Source organism: Aplysia californica, unplaced genomic scaffold (assembly GCF_000002075.1).
Source record: "Aplysia californica isolate F4 #8 unplaced genomic scaffold, AplCal3.0 scaffold00059, whole genome shotgun sequence".
In the NCBI taxonomy this organism is placed as follows: domain Eukaryota; kingdom Metazoa; phylum Mollusca; class Gastropoda; order Aplysiida; family Aplysiidae; genus Aplysia; species Aplysia californica.
In genome coordinates this window covers 241,793-258,782 of record NW_004797329.1, presented here as the reverse complement: position 1 = coordinate 258,782, position 16,990 = coordinate 241,793, and the positions used below count along the sequence as shown (strand labels likewise).

At 38.0% G+C, this 16,990-nt stretch overlaps 1 protein-coding gene across 1 annotated transcript; it reads left to right on the top strand.

Moving 5' to 3' along the window:
* The first annotated feature begins 1,345 nt into the window (after nucleotides 1–1,345).
* On the top strand, nucleotides 1,346–15,345 carry LOC101854699 (charged multivesicular body protein 3). The gene is made up of 6 exons (XM_005093153.3): nucleotides 1,346–1,522; nucleotides 6,138–6,198; nucleotides 7,240–7,419; nucleotides 9,243–9,364; nucleotides 10,411–10,522; nucleotides 11,615–15,345. The coding sequence occupies exons 1-6, from the start codon at nucleotides 1,478–1,480 to the stop codon at nucleotides 11,791–11,793; spliced, it is 699 nt and encodes a 232-aa protein (XP_005093210.1). The 5' UTR covers nucleotides 1,346–1,477; the 3' UTR covers nucleotides 11,794–15,345.
* The last annotated feature ends 1,645 nt before the right edge of the window (nucleotides 15,346–16,990 follow it).

Below are 16,990 nucleotides of genomic sequence, written 5' to 3'. Positions count from 1 at the left end.
GTGTTTACCATTGTAACCCAAATTTCCTCAAATTAATCAATGCTGTACAGTGCAGTGTATGTGTGTGTGTGTGTGTGCGTGCGTGCGTGCGTGCGTGTGTGTGTGTGTGTGTGTGTGTGTGTGTGTGTGTGTGTGTGTGTGTGTGTGTGTACGTATATGTTTGTGTGTCTGTGTGTGTGAGTGAGTGTGCAACATTGAAACACACATTAAAGAATACCAAATACACTATATTAGCCTACACAAGTGCAACAATCTTACAATCAAGCCATCATATAATAAAATTATGGTGGTCGCTTCTGTGCAGCACTTTTTGGGGGGCGTGCGTTTTTTTTTTTTTAAGGTAGGCGTACGAGTGTTAAGGCAATCATGTCTTGTTCAAAGATACACCCCAGTGACCACGCATTCAAACGTCGAGTCTCTAGGACGTACATTTCTGGCATTATTATATCATTTTAAAACCAATCGGTTACTGGAGTTGGTGGGCGTATATTATAAAAGCCAGACTATCAGTACAGTACCCGTAGGCCTACATACCTACCTACGCATTGCTGCACCTTTCGTCACAATCTTTGCTTAATTGTTCTGGGTTTGTTTGTTAGTTTGTTTTTTGTTGGGGAGGGGGGAATTCTTGGGGGGGGGGGGGGGGGGGAGATAAGCTTGTACTAACACTGTGCGTTTTTCTTCTTTTTCTCCCGACTACCAAATATCTACAAGTACCTTTCCATCAATTCTTGTTATTCTTTTGTTCTTTTTTCACCCCCTCCCCTCCTCCCCCCCCCTTTTTTTTTTCCTCCCCATCTTTCCTCTTACTTAAATTTTTCTCCTTTCCTTCATTGCAGTTCTTTGCCGACAGGGAAAAACAACTGTATGCAAAACGTTGATCCTCTTTTCTTTCATGTCAGCCGGGCCCCTGTCTCTCCTCAGCTTTACCACATAATCTTTCTTGATCACTTTTGCCTACAGCGGCAAACAAGGGTTCTGTAAACGTATCCAACTGAGCACAATTTTTTCTTTCTTTCTGTGAAAAAAAAATTTGCGCATATATATAATAATGTGAGATCTAGTCAAAAGTGCAACATTTAACACCCCACCCCTTGGAATCGGTCGTGCCCGCAAAAGAGGCACTAGATCAATCTAGATCTAGATTCTAGATCTATAAACAGTTATCATCTATGCGCGCGCGCACTCTCGATCATATTCTGTGTTCGCCAGCCAGCCAGCCACCAGCCGACATGCCTATGTTTTGTTAGAAGTTAGAATAGGTTGAGTACTCTCCCTTGGAAAGATATGAGATCTAACCGGAAGTTTACATCGGACGACTGTGTTGACTCGTTGAGTCGGTTCTGTTGACTAATTTTAGGAGGCCTAATAAGGATCTTGCATGAAAGTCGAAACCTGACTCATTGTGTTCAGGGCACTAGAGTCTAGATCTATTTTTCTTCCAGAGCTATAGGAACAGGAAGCTGGTATCTTCGAGATGGGACTTTTTGGGAAAACACAGCAAGCATCACCAAAGGAAATGGTAAGGCTAGAAGATCCAAAGCCAAGTATAGCCGGAAGGCGGAGTTCCTCAGAGTCAGAGGGCCGGCCGACCAACAATAACAACACATAAAAGAAGGGATATTTTGAACGGGGTGTACCGTAACCCTAACCCTGACCCTAACCCTACCTCTAACTCTTGTATAATTTGCCCAGTGGACCTTGTCAGGGTAAGTGCCGGCCCTCTACGGGACTCCTCCCAAACTTGTAATACAGTACAGTAATGCCAGTAGTCTGTAAAGTGTAGTAATGGGCTAAGTTTTCCATTTCAGTTTCATACACAAACGACAACGGATAGACTAGATCTAGATCTAATCTAGAATCTAGATCTAGCTAAAGAACGACACTAAACGCCATTGGCCGATATTTATAGTAACAGCCGTCTTGTTTGACGTCATTGAGGGATTCCCACTTTGTCACTGTCAGTCATGGTGGCAACACGACCGTACGGCCAGTATGGCAGCAGCCTGCCGACTCGGATTATTTTCTTTGCAACTTGCAGAACTTTTCGGTTTGGTTGTCTGTGATTGTGCAGCACCCTTCTTCCACCCAGATTGATTCTGATGCTGTACACTACGTAAACTGAGAAGAAGAAGAAGACTTTTTACGTCAATTTGGAGAAAGCAAGTTCAAACAAAGTTCAACGAAGCAGTACAAACGAAGTGACTATTCGGACTCGAGCCCGAATAGACAAAAATAATATTCGGACTTTGAATTGAGTGCACTGTGCAGCATGACATCCGTTCTGACTTCCGACCCTTGTTCATCCTAGATTCTAAATATTTCCAGCATTTTTATGACAAATTTTTTTATTTCTAACAGGCCCTCCCTGTGTCATTAGTAGAACAACCAAATTGAGTTGACGTTGCTGGGGGCAAAGTATTTATGTCAACCAGTGAGATTGTGTGTAGCAATCAGGCACTCTCGGCTTGCTGGGGGAAGAGGTGTTTGGAAGAGGCCACGGCTGTCAAATTTGTGTGATGTGATTTAAAATAAAACATTAATTACAGAAACAATATATAACACAACAAAATGAAATTAAAACAGGTGGAAAGACAAATGGTGGTGAAAGTAATGGTAATGCTGTAGTCATGTAGTGGTGGTGAAAAGATCCTGAGTTGTCGGTTACCGTGTACTTAGATACTGTCATTGGGCAGTGAGAGTGCAGTCTTTTAACTTTTGACACAATTACACAGTCCTAGTAGGTAGTTCTAGTTCTTATTTTGGTTTTACGTAAAAAATGACCTGATGACAGTTACATTAAATGTAGGCCTAACCTCCTTACACTCACCACATACTCATTAGAAGCAGAGTCTGAATAATACATTTTTTCCGGACCTGAGTCCGAATAGATAAAACCCATATTCGGACTCGAGTCCGAATAGAGCTGGCCCAGTGCAATAAATGATCGACTGTTTCGATCCGGATCGTTTCTTTTTAAAAAGTTTTGTAAGCACAAAAAATTAAGCACGTGTACAAGAGATTTGACTCAATAGTATGCTGAGCTGTAAATGGAGTAAAACTATAAGGGGAAGGAGCTTGGAAACTGCCAGTGCAAACCGCGCGCTATGCAAAATCATGACCATTTTTCGAATCACGATATCGGCCAATAGTGTTTAGTTGTCGTTTTCTAGCTATCCACTTGTATTTCATACCCTCCTTCTCTTCCTTGGGTAAAGTTACTGTAGAGCTGCTACTACAAAAAAACACAACTAGAGTCTAGAGCGGATTACAATAGCACAAAAGCACCAGAGTCAGTGCAGAAATCTCACTGCTTTGAAAGTTGACTCAATCCTTGCAAACTGCAGCTTACAGGAGGTCCCCACTAGCGCGATCGGGTCGGGTCGGGTCAATTTGATTGTCGGGACTAGCCAAATTGAGGGCGCAAAGTGGCCATCATGGCACAAACCGATCAACTCGGTCGGTGACCTGTAAAAACAAAAGCTTTTTCAGGCCTGCGAGTCGCGCGATCGGGTGGTTTGCAGCCTGTCACAGCAAGGCTGAGTCACGTGTCGATGTTGACATTCAAAATCCGGTGGCGCCCTCTTCGAAAAAGTGCGGACTTGGAGAGCAGAGTTACCCTGCTTGTGTAAAAAACAATAAAAGCGAATCTAACAAACTGTGCTACTCCTATTCTTCTTGTGGAGAAACGAAAGAGAGCTTCAAAGTAAAGACTGCCGCACCGTCTGAACCAATGCGTGGACTTCCGCAGACACTTTTTTGGCCGAGTGAACTATCTTGTTATGAACGATCTTTGATATAGAAAGTTATCAAAGTAATTATTGTAACCCATGTTTATGGGATTCCAGGCTGCTGCAGCACTGCAACAGGGAACTGCAGAAAGGAGCCGTGGAAGCCATTGAGGTTAAAGGTTTCTTTAAGTACTTTAACTTCCAGGTCGTCGGATACAATCGTGGCGAGGTTGTAGTGTGCACTGATACCACCAGAAAACAACCCGATCGCTCGCGCTAGTGGGCACCCCCTAATTAACTAGTTAAGATTTCACCCCATGAAGCTAATAGTTGTCATAGAGTGATAATGTCATTTAAATTGCCGTTAGTAGCCGTTAGGCTTATAGTAAATAGTGAAACAGTGATAGACTACGACATAGAAAGGGCTTTCATGTCGCATTGGCATTGTAGAACGAAAGGAAGTCAGCGAATATGGAGCCTGCCTGGTGTGTTGCTTTGAGTACTTTTTTGACTGTTCAAATTTTGGGTGGGTGCCAAATTCTATGCCCGCAGATTAGCTCAGTATAATATATATATATCTAAATTTCCAACCAATGGGTGTCGAATCAGCACGGCCCTGTTTAGTTTATCAGTCTATGCGCGCCAAGCAATCAGCAGGTCCTGTGTTTCCACAGCCAAAGTGTGTGTGCGTCAGTCTGTTTGTGTTTGTGTGCGTTTGTTGCCTACTTCTAGAACTGTCTGCACTGGTTCAAAACAGAGGCATTTGTCTTCATTTGAAATACGTAAAGATGGTACCCAAGATGTGTTTGTCCAAATGATTTTATATTAATTGAAAGATTTGAACCACTTAAGACACATGAGGAACTCGAAAGAATATTCCTGGGAAACAAAACTGAAATGGACTCTCATGAAGAGGGGCGAGGAAGCATGGAGCACCCCCCATCTTCCTAAGACCCCAATTCTACATTTTTTTAAAAACAACCCAAAAAACTATCATTTTTCAATAAAAAATCTTTCAAATGAGCTTGTTTATAAACCTATTGTACATAATTTCCTGATGAAAATAATTATATTTGATGGTTTTGAAAACCCTTGTGCATCTAGAAGGAAAAAATAGAGGGCAATTTTATGATGTCATTCAGAAATTGACTTTTCGAACCCTAGATAATTTTAAAAATAAAAACTGTCTGGAAGGGTAATATTTGAGTGGGTGTAACTACTCTCAACTTATGAGAGGGGTCTGTTCTTCTATTCATGCATGTATTTGTTACACTTATTTTATGGACAGCTTGTGTCGTGTAAGCTATAAAAGTTTCGGCATTTTTTTCATTGTCATGAATTAACACACCCCCATGGTAATCACAGCAATAAACACACATTTCCATGACCTTCCACGGTCGAGTGCTGACCACTAAGTGACCCTGGCACCCTGTGAGGAATGCTGACCGTATGAAGAAGTTAGTCTCAACAATGGATAAGAGTCACATCTTCTGATGCCAGCAGATTAAAAGTTAAAACGAGAATTGGATTCTAAACTTTTTACTTTTATTTCTACTACTACTTCTAGCTATTAACTATTCGTTAAAAGTCCTGACCCTGGATGTGTTATACTTTTATTAATTTATTTGTGACTGATGAAGATGGTTCAAGCCAACTATTCCATTAAAATAACCTTAAATAAACGAACTTCAAATTTTTAAAACAACAAAAATGTCTTTCAAAAAGGGAAATACAGTTAAACCTGCCTTAACGGCCTCCTGTATAAACCTGTACAAACGGCTACTTCCCATGTTCCCCCTTGCATTTTTTTTTTTACATTACTGGTAGGCTTTAGAGTTACTTAGTACAGAACCATTTTAAAGGGATGAGAAATAGTGTCCCATGATACAAGCTTAGCTTTTGCACATTATAATTCTGATTAAACATTTGAGTTCAGCAAAGAAAAAAGCCACATTAAGGACAAAGTCTGGCCATAGATTTTATGTAGTCATACTATGGAGCCAGTTGCCCTAGGTGCAGCCAGTCACTGGTCCTAATTGCAGACTCCTGACTTATGTATGGCCATAAATAAGCCTTATTTGCAGCCATGTTTGTCAACTGGATTAAAACAAGAATAGCTAGGTAGGATTTTTGTTTCAGTTTGTTTATTATGTAGCACAGAACCAAACACCAAAACCAAACAAAAAGGCCAATGCTCTTTTACAAAGGACACACACACAAGTTGAATATGAGCTACTTCCATGTGTGCTATATATATAGCAAAAGAGAGGGGCAAGAATTTGGCAGAATTTGACTCTCAAACAACACTTGAGATAGGAAGACAGAAGACAATAAAGTATGCCAAACAAAGCTGTAAAAAAAAATTTCTAATCAAAGTATTAATAAATTATTCTTTCCTTTTTTCAGGTTAACGAGTGGACCCACAAACTTAGAAAGGAAGGCAATAACATTGAGCGCCAGATTCGAGGTTTGAATTCTCTATAACAAACTCTATGTGTGTCGTAAACTGTGCTTATGTGTACGTGAAGATTGTGTGCAGTACTTTTTTATCCTTTTTTTGTGATTTGTTACACAGACTTTACTGGTGGGTGGTTGGCAGGTGCTCTGGTGTGGTTTGCTTCTTCTTTCCTATCAAACATCTATTGTCCATATCTCTCCTGCTTTTTTTTGCTTATTACTCTCTTGTAACACCTCTAATCTTCTGGCGCTCATATATGACCTTATGCAGTTGCGAGCGCAGTAAAACCTTTACTGGCAGTTAGAAACTACCTAAGCTCAAAAGGAGTCAACTTTGTTTGGCTGACCATGTCGTAAAAATGCCTGATTTAAGAGTCCAAAGAGCTGTCCTCAGGGAAGCGTAAGGTTGGCACACCAAAAAAGCGCTACAAGGACACCCTAAAAATGTCCCTGAAGGACTTCAACGTAAATCTTTCGACATGGGAGAGCCTTGCTCCTGACCCTTGACCCGGCTGGAGAGCAGCAGTCACTGCAGGCAGCAAATCATGTGAGGCTTTACGAATAAGAAATGCTGAAAACAAGAAAGAAGCCCGCAAGCTGCGCACATCCACGAGTGGAAGTGGAGCCTTTAAATGTTCAAAATGTGGTAAACTTTTCTCTGCCAGAATTTGTCTCATCAGTCTCAGGAGAAGCCACAACCCATTGTAACCTTTAATTCTTCAAATTCATCTATTTAGCTCTGGTAATATTCTCCTCTTCGGATGTATTGGTCATTGTCAGACATTGACATACGAGCTATTATTATGTACACTTTCTCATTATATATAAAAATATACGTCGGACACAAAAGAAGCAAATTTTTGTTTTGTGATCTGCACATCTTGTCAGTCTGTTATCTTGGGTTGTTCTTTTATTTTAGTATGCCCCTTGTCTGTGAAGTTTGCATTTCTAAGTATATCAATATATTGCTTGTGTTTGTTGTACATTATTTTATTTAGTACAGTCTTACTCTTACAAAATTTATTAACACAAATTTCTCTTTTAACTGCAGGTATCCAAAGGGAGGAGGAGAAGACGAAAAGATTGTTGAAGGAGTCGGCTAAGAAAGGAGAAAAGGATGCTTGCAGAATCTTGGCCAAAGAAATCATCAAAGCAGATAAGCAAGTCAACAAGCTGTATGCGTCCAAAGCGCACTTGAACTCTGTTCAAATGGGCATGAAACATCAATTGGGTATGGGTTTTTGTTTTCATTTCTATTGTCTTGTTACTAGTTAGTTAAGATGTACCTGTTTCAGAATTATAGTATATGAAATAATAATTTAAATTTAATAATCTGAAGCTTTCTTTTAAATTCTATGCCTCTATATTTTTGTGTATTCTATTCAAGCTGTACTGTGACTCATCCCCTTGACTGCTATCCATAAGTCCAGTCTGTGTGCTAAGAAAAGTTCTCCCAATGTTGTGCATGGCAGGGTTGTTGTTTGAAGGGTGATAGCTGGCTTACTATAACCGGAGATATAGCAAAGGTATATGAAATAAAGAGAGAAATCAACATACTATCCAATGGTAGATATTTTGCAGTTAAATATTATTCTGTAAAATAATTTAACATGCTTAGTGGGATTGAATTTTTTTCACATCTTTCTCTCCAAGTGGCACTCAGGTGTCATATATCCAAGTAAACAATATCACAGCAAAGTTATGACACCTACATCCTTTGAGGTAGACATTGTCCTCTTAAAAACACTCCTTTTAGTCAAGCCAGTAAGACTGCTCCATGCAGTACATGAGAAGATGCCTGTCACTTTTGCTTTCACCTGTACACACCTCTCTTTGTCTTAGATGCAATAACGTGATTCCCATCCAAAGCTGTCTAAAAATAGATACCTGTCTTTCAAATTTTTATAGAAGTGAAGATATGAGCAAGGCAAAACACTAAACTTGTTTTTAAGGGTTTACCAGGTACACCCACTGTGCAACCAAGGAGTTGAAAATGAATACATACATCTTAGTTCATTAACATTTCAAGAGTTTTCTGTTTGATTTCCAGCTTCACTGTTTGAATTCAAGTATTACAATTAGAGCTGGAGTTTTCAGTGTGTATGTAAACATCATTCCTTTAACGTTTTGTTACGTTTACTATTTTCTATTACCAATGAGCAGGCTTTGCTCTTAAAATAGCTTTTATATTCATTTTTTTATTTTTTTATTTAGTGCTGTTGTTGTATGGTTTTATTTTTGAAAAAAAGAGAGAAAAAAAAGAATGTGTTGTTTTGTTTCAAGTGGAAAGTGTCTGTTCATGCTAGTGTTATAAATTATATTCTTCTAAATTGACTGCCAAACTTACTGCCTGGGTGTACTATTGGACAAGTCCAAGGTAGAGCTGGCTCTTCTTTTACTTTGTCCTCCAAGATTACACTGGTTATGCTGCCTTGTTTTATGCTATGGTGTACAATGTGTCAATCAATGGAAGTGTTCGCTTGGACAAGTAACAGGTTGTAAATACTCCATTGTTCAGTGCCGGGCTCTTAATCGTGAGGTTGCCGGTTTGGGGTTCGAGCCGCTGTCCCGACGTTATGTCCTTGGGAAAGGCACTTTGCACGAATTTTCCTCACTTCACCCTGGTGGGAATGGGTACCCAGCCATAGACAGCGAAAGATCTTGTCAGTATGTTAGTGTTTTAGTGCCTATAAATGGCGGCTTGCACTATATGCTTCCTAGAGAGTTGAGGTTGTTTAAATGCTCTCAGGTCTGCTGGGGTAATAGTATGTTTTGTGAAGCGCGTAGAGCTTCCTGTTGAGTGGGGGATTTTGCGCTATACAAATGCTTTCTAGTATTATTATTAAATTGGGGTGCAGATATGCCACAGCCTCGTCTGTGTTTTAAAAAAAAGGGGGAAAAAAGAACTTTGAAACCCCACCATGTTGGATTTTGCCTTTATCGTGACCTTTTTATGACTGTAAGCTGTTTGTTACTCTTATAAGAAGACATAGGTTCGCTAATATTAATATCTAAAGTGTGAATGAAAATGCTAAAAGATGTTTCTGTTTGCAGCAACTCTACGCATTGCTGGAGCTCTGGCTAAGAGCACAGAGGTCATGCAAAGCATGCAACAGCTGATCAAACTTCCTGAAATTCAAGCAACAATGAGGGATATGTCAAAAGAAATGATGAAAGTATGTCAGTCTTTCGTTCTAAAATAGAATGTGGGTACATGTTAGGCTTTGGATGATATTGAGTAAAAATGTATAATGGACAGATTACTTTCTCCTGTTGCTGTAAGTTAGATAGTAATTTTGTACTTTATTTTCTGAATTTTGGGAATGTACTATCCTACACTCTTTCCTTTCATTTGATCACAGTTCTTATTCAAGGGTCACAAAATAATGTGAGAGCTGTTAAAAAAAGATTTAATATCTTTGTGGTCTATTAATCCTGTATGTTGTTATATTTTTAAGAATAAAATGCATATTATTGATTTTATATGGATACTTTCAAGCAAATAAAAATCAGCCATGAGACTTTATCACATCACATTGAGTGACTTTCAAGATAGCAAAATTCAGATTGAAATGTTGGGAAGGACTTTGGTCTCCTTAGTAGCGATGATAATAATGATATCTTTGGGGCCTTTCTAGCCCTTGATATGTTATTCTTTTCACTAAAGGAATGTTAGATTGTTTTAGATTAACATTTTAATTGAGCCATTGGCCTTTGGTGTACATTATTATAATAAATGTGGACCAATTGCTTTGATTTGGGGGGGGGGGGGGGGGTATGCTATGCAGGTGTCAAAGTGTTGTAGTGAGCTACTGACCCATGTAAATCTTTCAGTCCCTATGTGTTGTTGAGTAAGTGTCCACTTCTTTGAGCCTCATTTGTGGGTTCATTTTGCTTATTAGAAGAGATTGATTTTGTCACTTGCATCTTGCTTCCTTTGTTCTCAGGCTTGACAATTTGTCTGAACAGTCCAAAGCGCTGTTTTGGTTTGTGCTTGGCATTTCGGACATAATAGACAATATACGGGTAACAATAGTATTCATGAATGAGTACCAGTTGTTTTATTTTAGTATATATACTTCAGTCACTGTGGCATGTGGCTGAAGTGCATGAGGTTGTAGCGAAATTAACAGTCCATTTATGGACACATTTTGTTGCCCTTCTTTATTTAAGAAAGAAGATCTGGTTGTGATTATTGTGGAATGTTTGTGTTTCTTATCAGGCTGGAATCATTGAGGAGATGTTAGAAGACACTATGGAAACCCTGGATGATGATGAGTTGGATGAGGAGGCAGACGAGGAGGTTGACAAAGTCTTGTTTGATCTCACTGCAGGTCAGTACCCGGTATTTCTGTTAGTCAATGACTATCCACTGCCATTTTTATGGTCTAGCAATTGCTTACCATCAAATCTGAGCATTTTTTTTCTGTTTCAAGAGCTATTTTTTGGAGTCTTTCAATTTTTTATCATTTTATCTGAATTATTGTTTTGCTTTTCCACTCCTGATTTTGTAATCTCACTATTGTTTACAGTAGGCTACATTTAGGGAGCCTCAATAACCTTTAAGCTTATTGTGGCTATATGTAGCACAAATACTCCCCCCCCCCCCCCCCCTCCTTCCTTGAACCCTGAAATTTATATTATAAATTGTAAGGAACATAATAATTATTAAAGATTGTCAGTCTCCAGGAGCCCATGTTTACAGACAAGAATGGAGCTGTGTGCTCAGTGTACAACACAATAACAGCAAATGTTTAAAAAGATAGACATTCAGATGGTTTTTTTTCTAATACATAAAACAGTTAATTTCATGTCAGCTAAGGACTGAGATATAACCAAATTAACTCAAATTTTAGTGATTTTGGGTATGTAGAGTGGGTATGAATGGGAAAGATAAAATTTAAAAATATTAGTGCAATGCAACCAATGCATTGTCGGATTAAAAATTTATCATCTGATTATAAATTTTAGCATGCCTTGTTTTAGCCTCTTAACGTCAATGTCACAGAAACGAATTTGGGCCCACTGAATGCTGAATATATGACAAAATGAGTCAAACTATGTCTCAACACATCACATTCATGTAGGTTCAACGAATAAAATAGGTCTAGAAGTATATAGCCTTTTAATTGAAATCCACTGGTGTTCTTATGTCTTGTCTTCAGAATATCTATTATTGTTTATAATATATACTCTAGTTTACTGTTATGGAGCACAGAGACAAAACTGGACTAATTGTGAAAGTTGCAGAACTGGGAAAGCGAAACTAAGTCTTCAGGTTCTTTCCTGACAAACAGGTGTTTCAGATGATATGTTGGAGGATGAGATGGGCTAGTTATTAAAGCTACATGTGGCTCCAATAGAAATATTATTTCTTAAAATTTCCCAATATAATAAACATTTCCTACAAATTTCTACTCTGGCAGGAGAGCTCGGGAAAGCACCAGAGGCTGTGGATGAATCTCTTCCGGCGACAGAGCCAGAGGGCGCTAAGGCCGGCCCGTCTCGGAGTCGCGGGGCTGCTGCAGCTGTTGCTCTGGAGGACGATGTAGATGATGAGGATATGGATGACATGAAAGCTCGCCTTGAGGCTCTTCGGAGCTGATGAACATCGGCATTTGCCCTGACATGGCTGATCTCCTCACTAGGAAAATCTTGTTGCTGTTGAAAACTTACATTGTAAATAATTCTCGTCTCATGGGGGAAGTGTTCTTTCTCGTATAACATTATTATTCATCATGTTCCTTTCATCCCCACTCTCATGTTTCTTTTCATTACATTAGTTTTGGGAATTTTATAACATTTTGGGTTTTTTTAAATGTAGGCTGCATATGTATGACTATTATGAGTTTTTTACTACCTGTTGTTGTGAATTGTTAACAATTAAATCTCTCATTTAAAAAAAAAAAATGATAATTGTTCTCATTAGTTCCTTGTAATTATTGTGTGTTCGTCTGGTTTGCCTTTCCTTGTTACATAATGTATATGTAATGGTAAGAGAATATTGTAAAACTTTGGTCTACATCAGAGTTCTCTAAAGTTCTGACAAAAGCTTTTACCCAGAAAAACTTGTTTAATCCTAATTTGGTTGTGTTGGGAAATGCTTCCTTTATCTTAAATTCTGACCACACAGCCCTTGCATTTTATTTTTGCTGCTCCTTCCCATTTCCTGAAAACCTGCTCTATGAGCTAGTTTGTGTTCCTATGCTTCGTTTATTGCAGATTGGGGGTCAGGTTGCTAGTTTTGAAATAATCAGTATTGAAAAGAGGCCTTCTTCAGCAGTAAAAACAATGCTATGTAAGGGAGACTGTGAGATACTTTGGTCTACTTCTCTCATAATACATCAAGGCCCAAAACTATAGTTTTCTGCTGTGAATACTGATGTGTTGAAATTGATATGTTTCTGCTGCAGGTGTGCAACAGCATCATGAAGAAAGCTTTCACACAGTGATTATTGAATTTTTATTTATATGCTATCACTCAAGAGGAGGAGGGGAACGTGAACTATTGAGAAAAAAATATTAGAAGACGAAAACTAGTTTTTTGAAAAGGGCTCAAATCAAGGCGCCAGTATTTAGAGATTGTGCTTGGGAAAGGAGCCTGGTATAAAGTTATTTATTTAAATGCGCTCAGGGTACAGTACATTGTATTTGTACGTACTTTGTTTTAAGTTAAGATTATACTTAATGTATTATCTTTTTTTTAAAAACTGGCTGTGACATAATAATTGCATTATTAATATGTGGCTCCTCTGACTTGCACCACAAACTCATGCCTAGAAAAGTACAACCTGCTAAAGAAAAGTAGTACAGTTGTAAAAACTACGGGTGAAATAGATTTTATATGATATCGCAGATCTGGCACTGGCTGATGATGATGATGATGGAGGTGTAAAAATAATTTTGATAATGACAATTTCTTAAAGTAATTGTGTTGTTGATGACACAATCATTGCCTTTTAAGGTAAAATTAGTAAGTACTTTTTGTATGTCAATGTACAAGGTGAATGTTTTCTCTTCCTAAGTGTTATTCAAATATAGATATATCAGGGTTGCCTTGTGTATTGTTCCTTTGGTATTTGTCTTATGTCATGAGTATTAGTATTACAAATAGTTAGGATTAGACATCCAATTTAAAAAAAAAATTGGACATGAGTTGGTTGATCTTTTTGTTCTTCCTGGTGCTGCTATGACAAGCTGATGCTCATTAGTCTGAAATAACTTTATACCGAACCTCGCTAAAAGAAGCCAAACTCCTGACTACGGTTTTACTTCAAGGCAGATGGAGACCAGGATTGTGTTCAAGCATCAAGTGATGAAGTAAGAAATGTCTCTTTGAGGTATGGCATCTTTCTGTGCTGTTTATCCAAATCAAAGTGGTTTTCGACAAAGTTGTCTTTGTTGGTGGTTATATATTACTTTATTTAGTAATAAATGATAGCTATTCTTTCTCCAGAGTCTTTCCTGTGTACCCTGTGGAGGATAAGAGATTTTGTATTTTTGAGATAAAAGAAATATCTTGCTGAGATTCTCTTTCCTTTCTTCAGTTTTCTCTTTGATAAGGTATAACAAATATTCTGTCAACAGAAGGTTTCTCATTGAATTCATCAATTCTGTGAAGTCTATAGAGAGCTGGCTTGGTCTTTATTCACAATTGTCCCTTCCTGAAACCTATTCCCCTCTTAAATATTGTCTTGTAATGAGTTGTTGAGTTGGAATGATAAACTTTTTTTTTTTAATTGTAGATGGCGACGCTTTTCCTCATGGGCCATATTTGTGACAAGCTTGTATCTTCACTTCCTCATTAACATTGTTATGCTTTCAAATTCTCACGATCTCATTATAGTCATTTTCTCTTGAATAAATAGTTGAAATTATGAGTCTGACTTTGATCAATGTAGGTATGATGATATAACTGTCGCAGACGTGTACTATATAAAGCCAAATACTGTAGCATCTGCCTGTGCTCTCATTCCTGTGTGTTAATTAAATGTATAGTTGATTGATCGTTTCATTGTGTTTTGAAATGTGGTGTTTCAAATGCAAAAGAACAGTGCTAAGATTGAAAGGAGTTAGATACTGTCTCCTTTAACTTTAAGACATCTAAAATCTGTATATGTTGGTTCAAATATGTGGCAGTGTGTTACAGGACATTTTTGTCGACCTTTTTCAGCCTTGACTTAATATCTGCACTGGTTAATGCTGCTCTACAGATTTTGTTTCCAAATTGAAATTTCGAACTTGTGGAACCAGGTTCATACTCAAAGTCAGTTTAGTTGATATTGTGTATGGTAGGCCAGCAACTTTTTTTTTAAAGCAGCAGTGAAGAGCTATAACTGGAAATAATAAAGGAAATGGTCACTATTTAATTACTTATTTTGTTTGAATAAGATCTTTCTTTAATGTGTTTGAAATTTTATTTGACTTTAACAATTTTGCGTATGATGAACTTCTTTATGTTATACTTTGAATACAGCAAAACAACAAACATGTTTTGGGAATTTCCTTGCTTTCTTTATGGTGTAGCCTACCATTCTTTGAACATCAAAAGTGCAACACTTTCGAGTAAAATATTACTTGAGATGTTTGTTGGCTGATGAACTTCTCCAAATACTAAGATTCTTTTTGCTGTGTTTTTCTGCGTAGTAATGAGATCTATCTTCCAGTTTATTGTGTAACAAGCCTTATGTTGTCAGTTGTTAGTAAGTCCTTGGCAGACTCATAAGTGACATTCTGTTTAGCAATTTTTCTGCATATTATTAGTAACTTTTGTAGTTTTCAGTTATTTTTAATAAAGCAAAAAGTTATTTGTTGTTTTTTTAACTTGGTCATGTGTAAATACTAACCCCACAACTTGTATCATCACTGTCATAAAATTACTAATGTCCATTTGATCCTACTTTCCAAACTTTTTGTTACTCATTTTTCTTACTACAGTACAGTAACAGTAACAGTATTCTCTAATGTTTCATGAACCTACCTACCTAAGAATACTAAGATCATTTCTATCTTCGTTTGTTTGTAGGTCGCGTAATCTGGTGCATGTAGTTGATTTACTGAGGTGATTATGTAACACTAGCTTATAAAACCCCTTTTTGCTGTAGAACAAACATTATTCCAACAAATATTTGTAAATAAAATTGATTAAGACTATGGTATTTCATTTTACTACTTTGTTGTCTTACTAGGTTGGTGTTATGTGTGAATGGCGCTGTTACATTGCTGGAGATACGGCAACAGCAAATAAAGTTTGTTGATTAATTCCAGTGTGATTAGACTACCAGGCTCATAATAGTGAGGTTGCAGGTATGGTTGAAGGTTCAGGCCCAATGTTTTGTCCTAGGGAAAGGCACTTTGCACGAAAATTGTCCTCATTTCACCTAGGTGTGAATGGGTACCTGACCATAGACACCGAAAGATCTTGTTAGTGTTTTAGTGCCTTTAAAATGGTAGCTTGCACTGTATTTTTCACAGGAAGCTGAAATTGTCTCAGAATGCTATCAGGTTTGCTGTGGTGATTATAGATTGTATGTAAGACGCTTATAATGTGCTGTTGAGGGGGGAATTTTTTGGATTGGAAAGTCTTCTTTTATTTAAGTTCCTATAAAATACAATTCTCACATGGGTATTTTTGTTTTTTGGGTTTTTTTCGGGGAGGGGGGGTGTTGTTGTTGGCAAAGAACCAACGTGACCTGACATGCATTTCACATGGGCAAAATATTACATGTACCACCTTTCAAGATAGTATTAATTCCTATTACATACTAAACAATGATGAGCATCCACAGTCAAATTCTTACCAAACTGAAAATGCCTTATGTGTCCTGCACGCTCAAATGATCTTATGCAGTTGCGAACGCCATAAAAGAATTACCAAAACAACAACAAAAAATTCTCTCTCTCTCCCTCTCCCTCCCTCTCTCTCTCTCTCTCTCTCTCTCTCTCTCTCTCTCTCTCTCTCTCTCTCCCTCCCTCTCTCTCTCTCTCTCTCTCATCTTTTAAATTCTTATATGTACGGGAATCATTCTTCGAAAGCTGCCTGCATGCCAGTGCTTCAATGGTTAATTCTTATCAACCGCAGATGACGAAATACTGATTCAATATAACTTAAATAACTTGTATCACAACGATCGCTCTAGCCAGATACATAAATCGCAAGTGGGCAGCCTAATTACCTCATGAGCCAACCAGCGCTACGCCTTGCCAAAAGCAGTGCACCCTTAGGGGTCCTCAGTGAAGTGTTGACGCCGCTTTCCTCTGGAGTAAAGGCGGAAGTATAATTCGATATAATATATAATAGATAATAAATGTAATAATGAATGCATGTATTTCGCATATCCACGCTCTGCGGTATTCTCTATGAGCTTTATATATTATGTGTGTGTGTCTTAAGAAAGGTACCAAAAGTCAGATTTTGACCACTCCGAGTTAAGGGATTATCATTTTACCTAGGAAATTCAATGCTGAACACGGGGGTTTTTGAATGTTTAAAATATCTCGAGTAGTTTTTTTAGATATTGCACATTTTGTGAGGTAGGATATAAAAATATAATTTTGAGAAAATGAGCTTTTAAGTTTAGCAAACGTGAAAACACAAACTTTTAAAATATAATATATAAAATAATGCTGAGCACTCATCTTCGCGGCGGGGGATGCTCTGGTGTGGTGTGCTTTTTCTCCTATCAACCTTCTATCGTCCTTATCTCTCTTTCTATGCTTGTAACTCTATTGTAACACCTCTTGTATGACCTTACCTTATTATGTTGCAAGTAGGCTACTGTAAAACTCTTTACTAAAACCGA

What these genes read in the sequence shown, in the direction of transcription:
- LOC101854699 (XM_005093153.3), top strand. Translation starts at nt 1,478, where the DNA reads ATGGGACTTTTTGGGAAAACACAGCAAGCATCACCAAAGGAAATG. An exon ending in AAGCATCACCAAAGGAAATG is followed by an intron (nt 1,523 to 6,137) that starts GTAAGGCTAGAA and finishes TCCTTTTTTCAG; the next exon opens with GTTAACGAGTGGACCCACAA. An exon ending in CTTGTTTGATCTCACTGCAG is followed by an intron (nt 10,523 to 11,614) that starts GTCAGTACCCGG and finishes CTACTCTGGCAG; the next exon opens with GAGAGCTCGGGAAAGCACCA.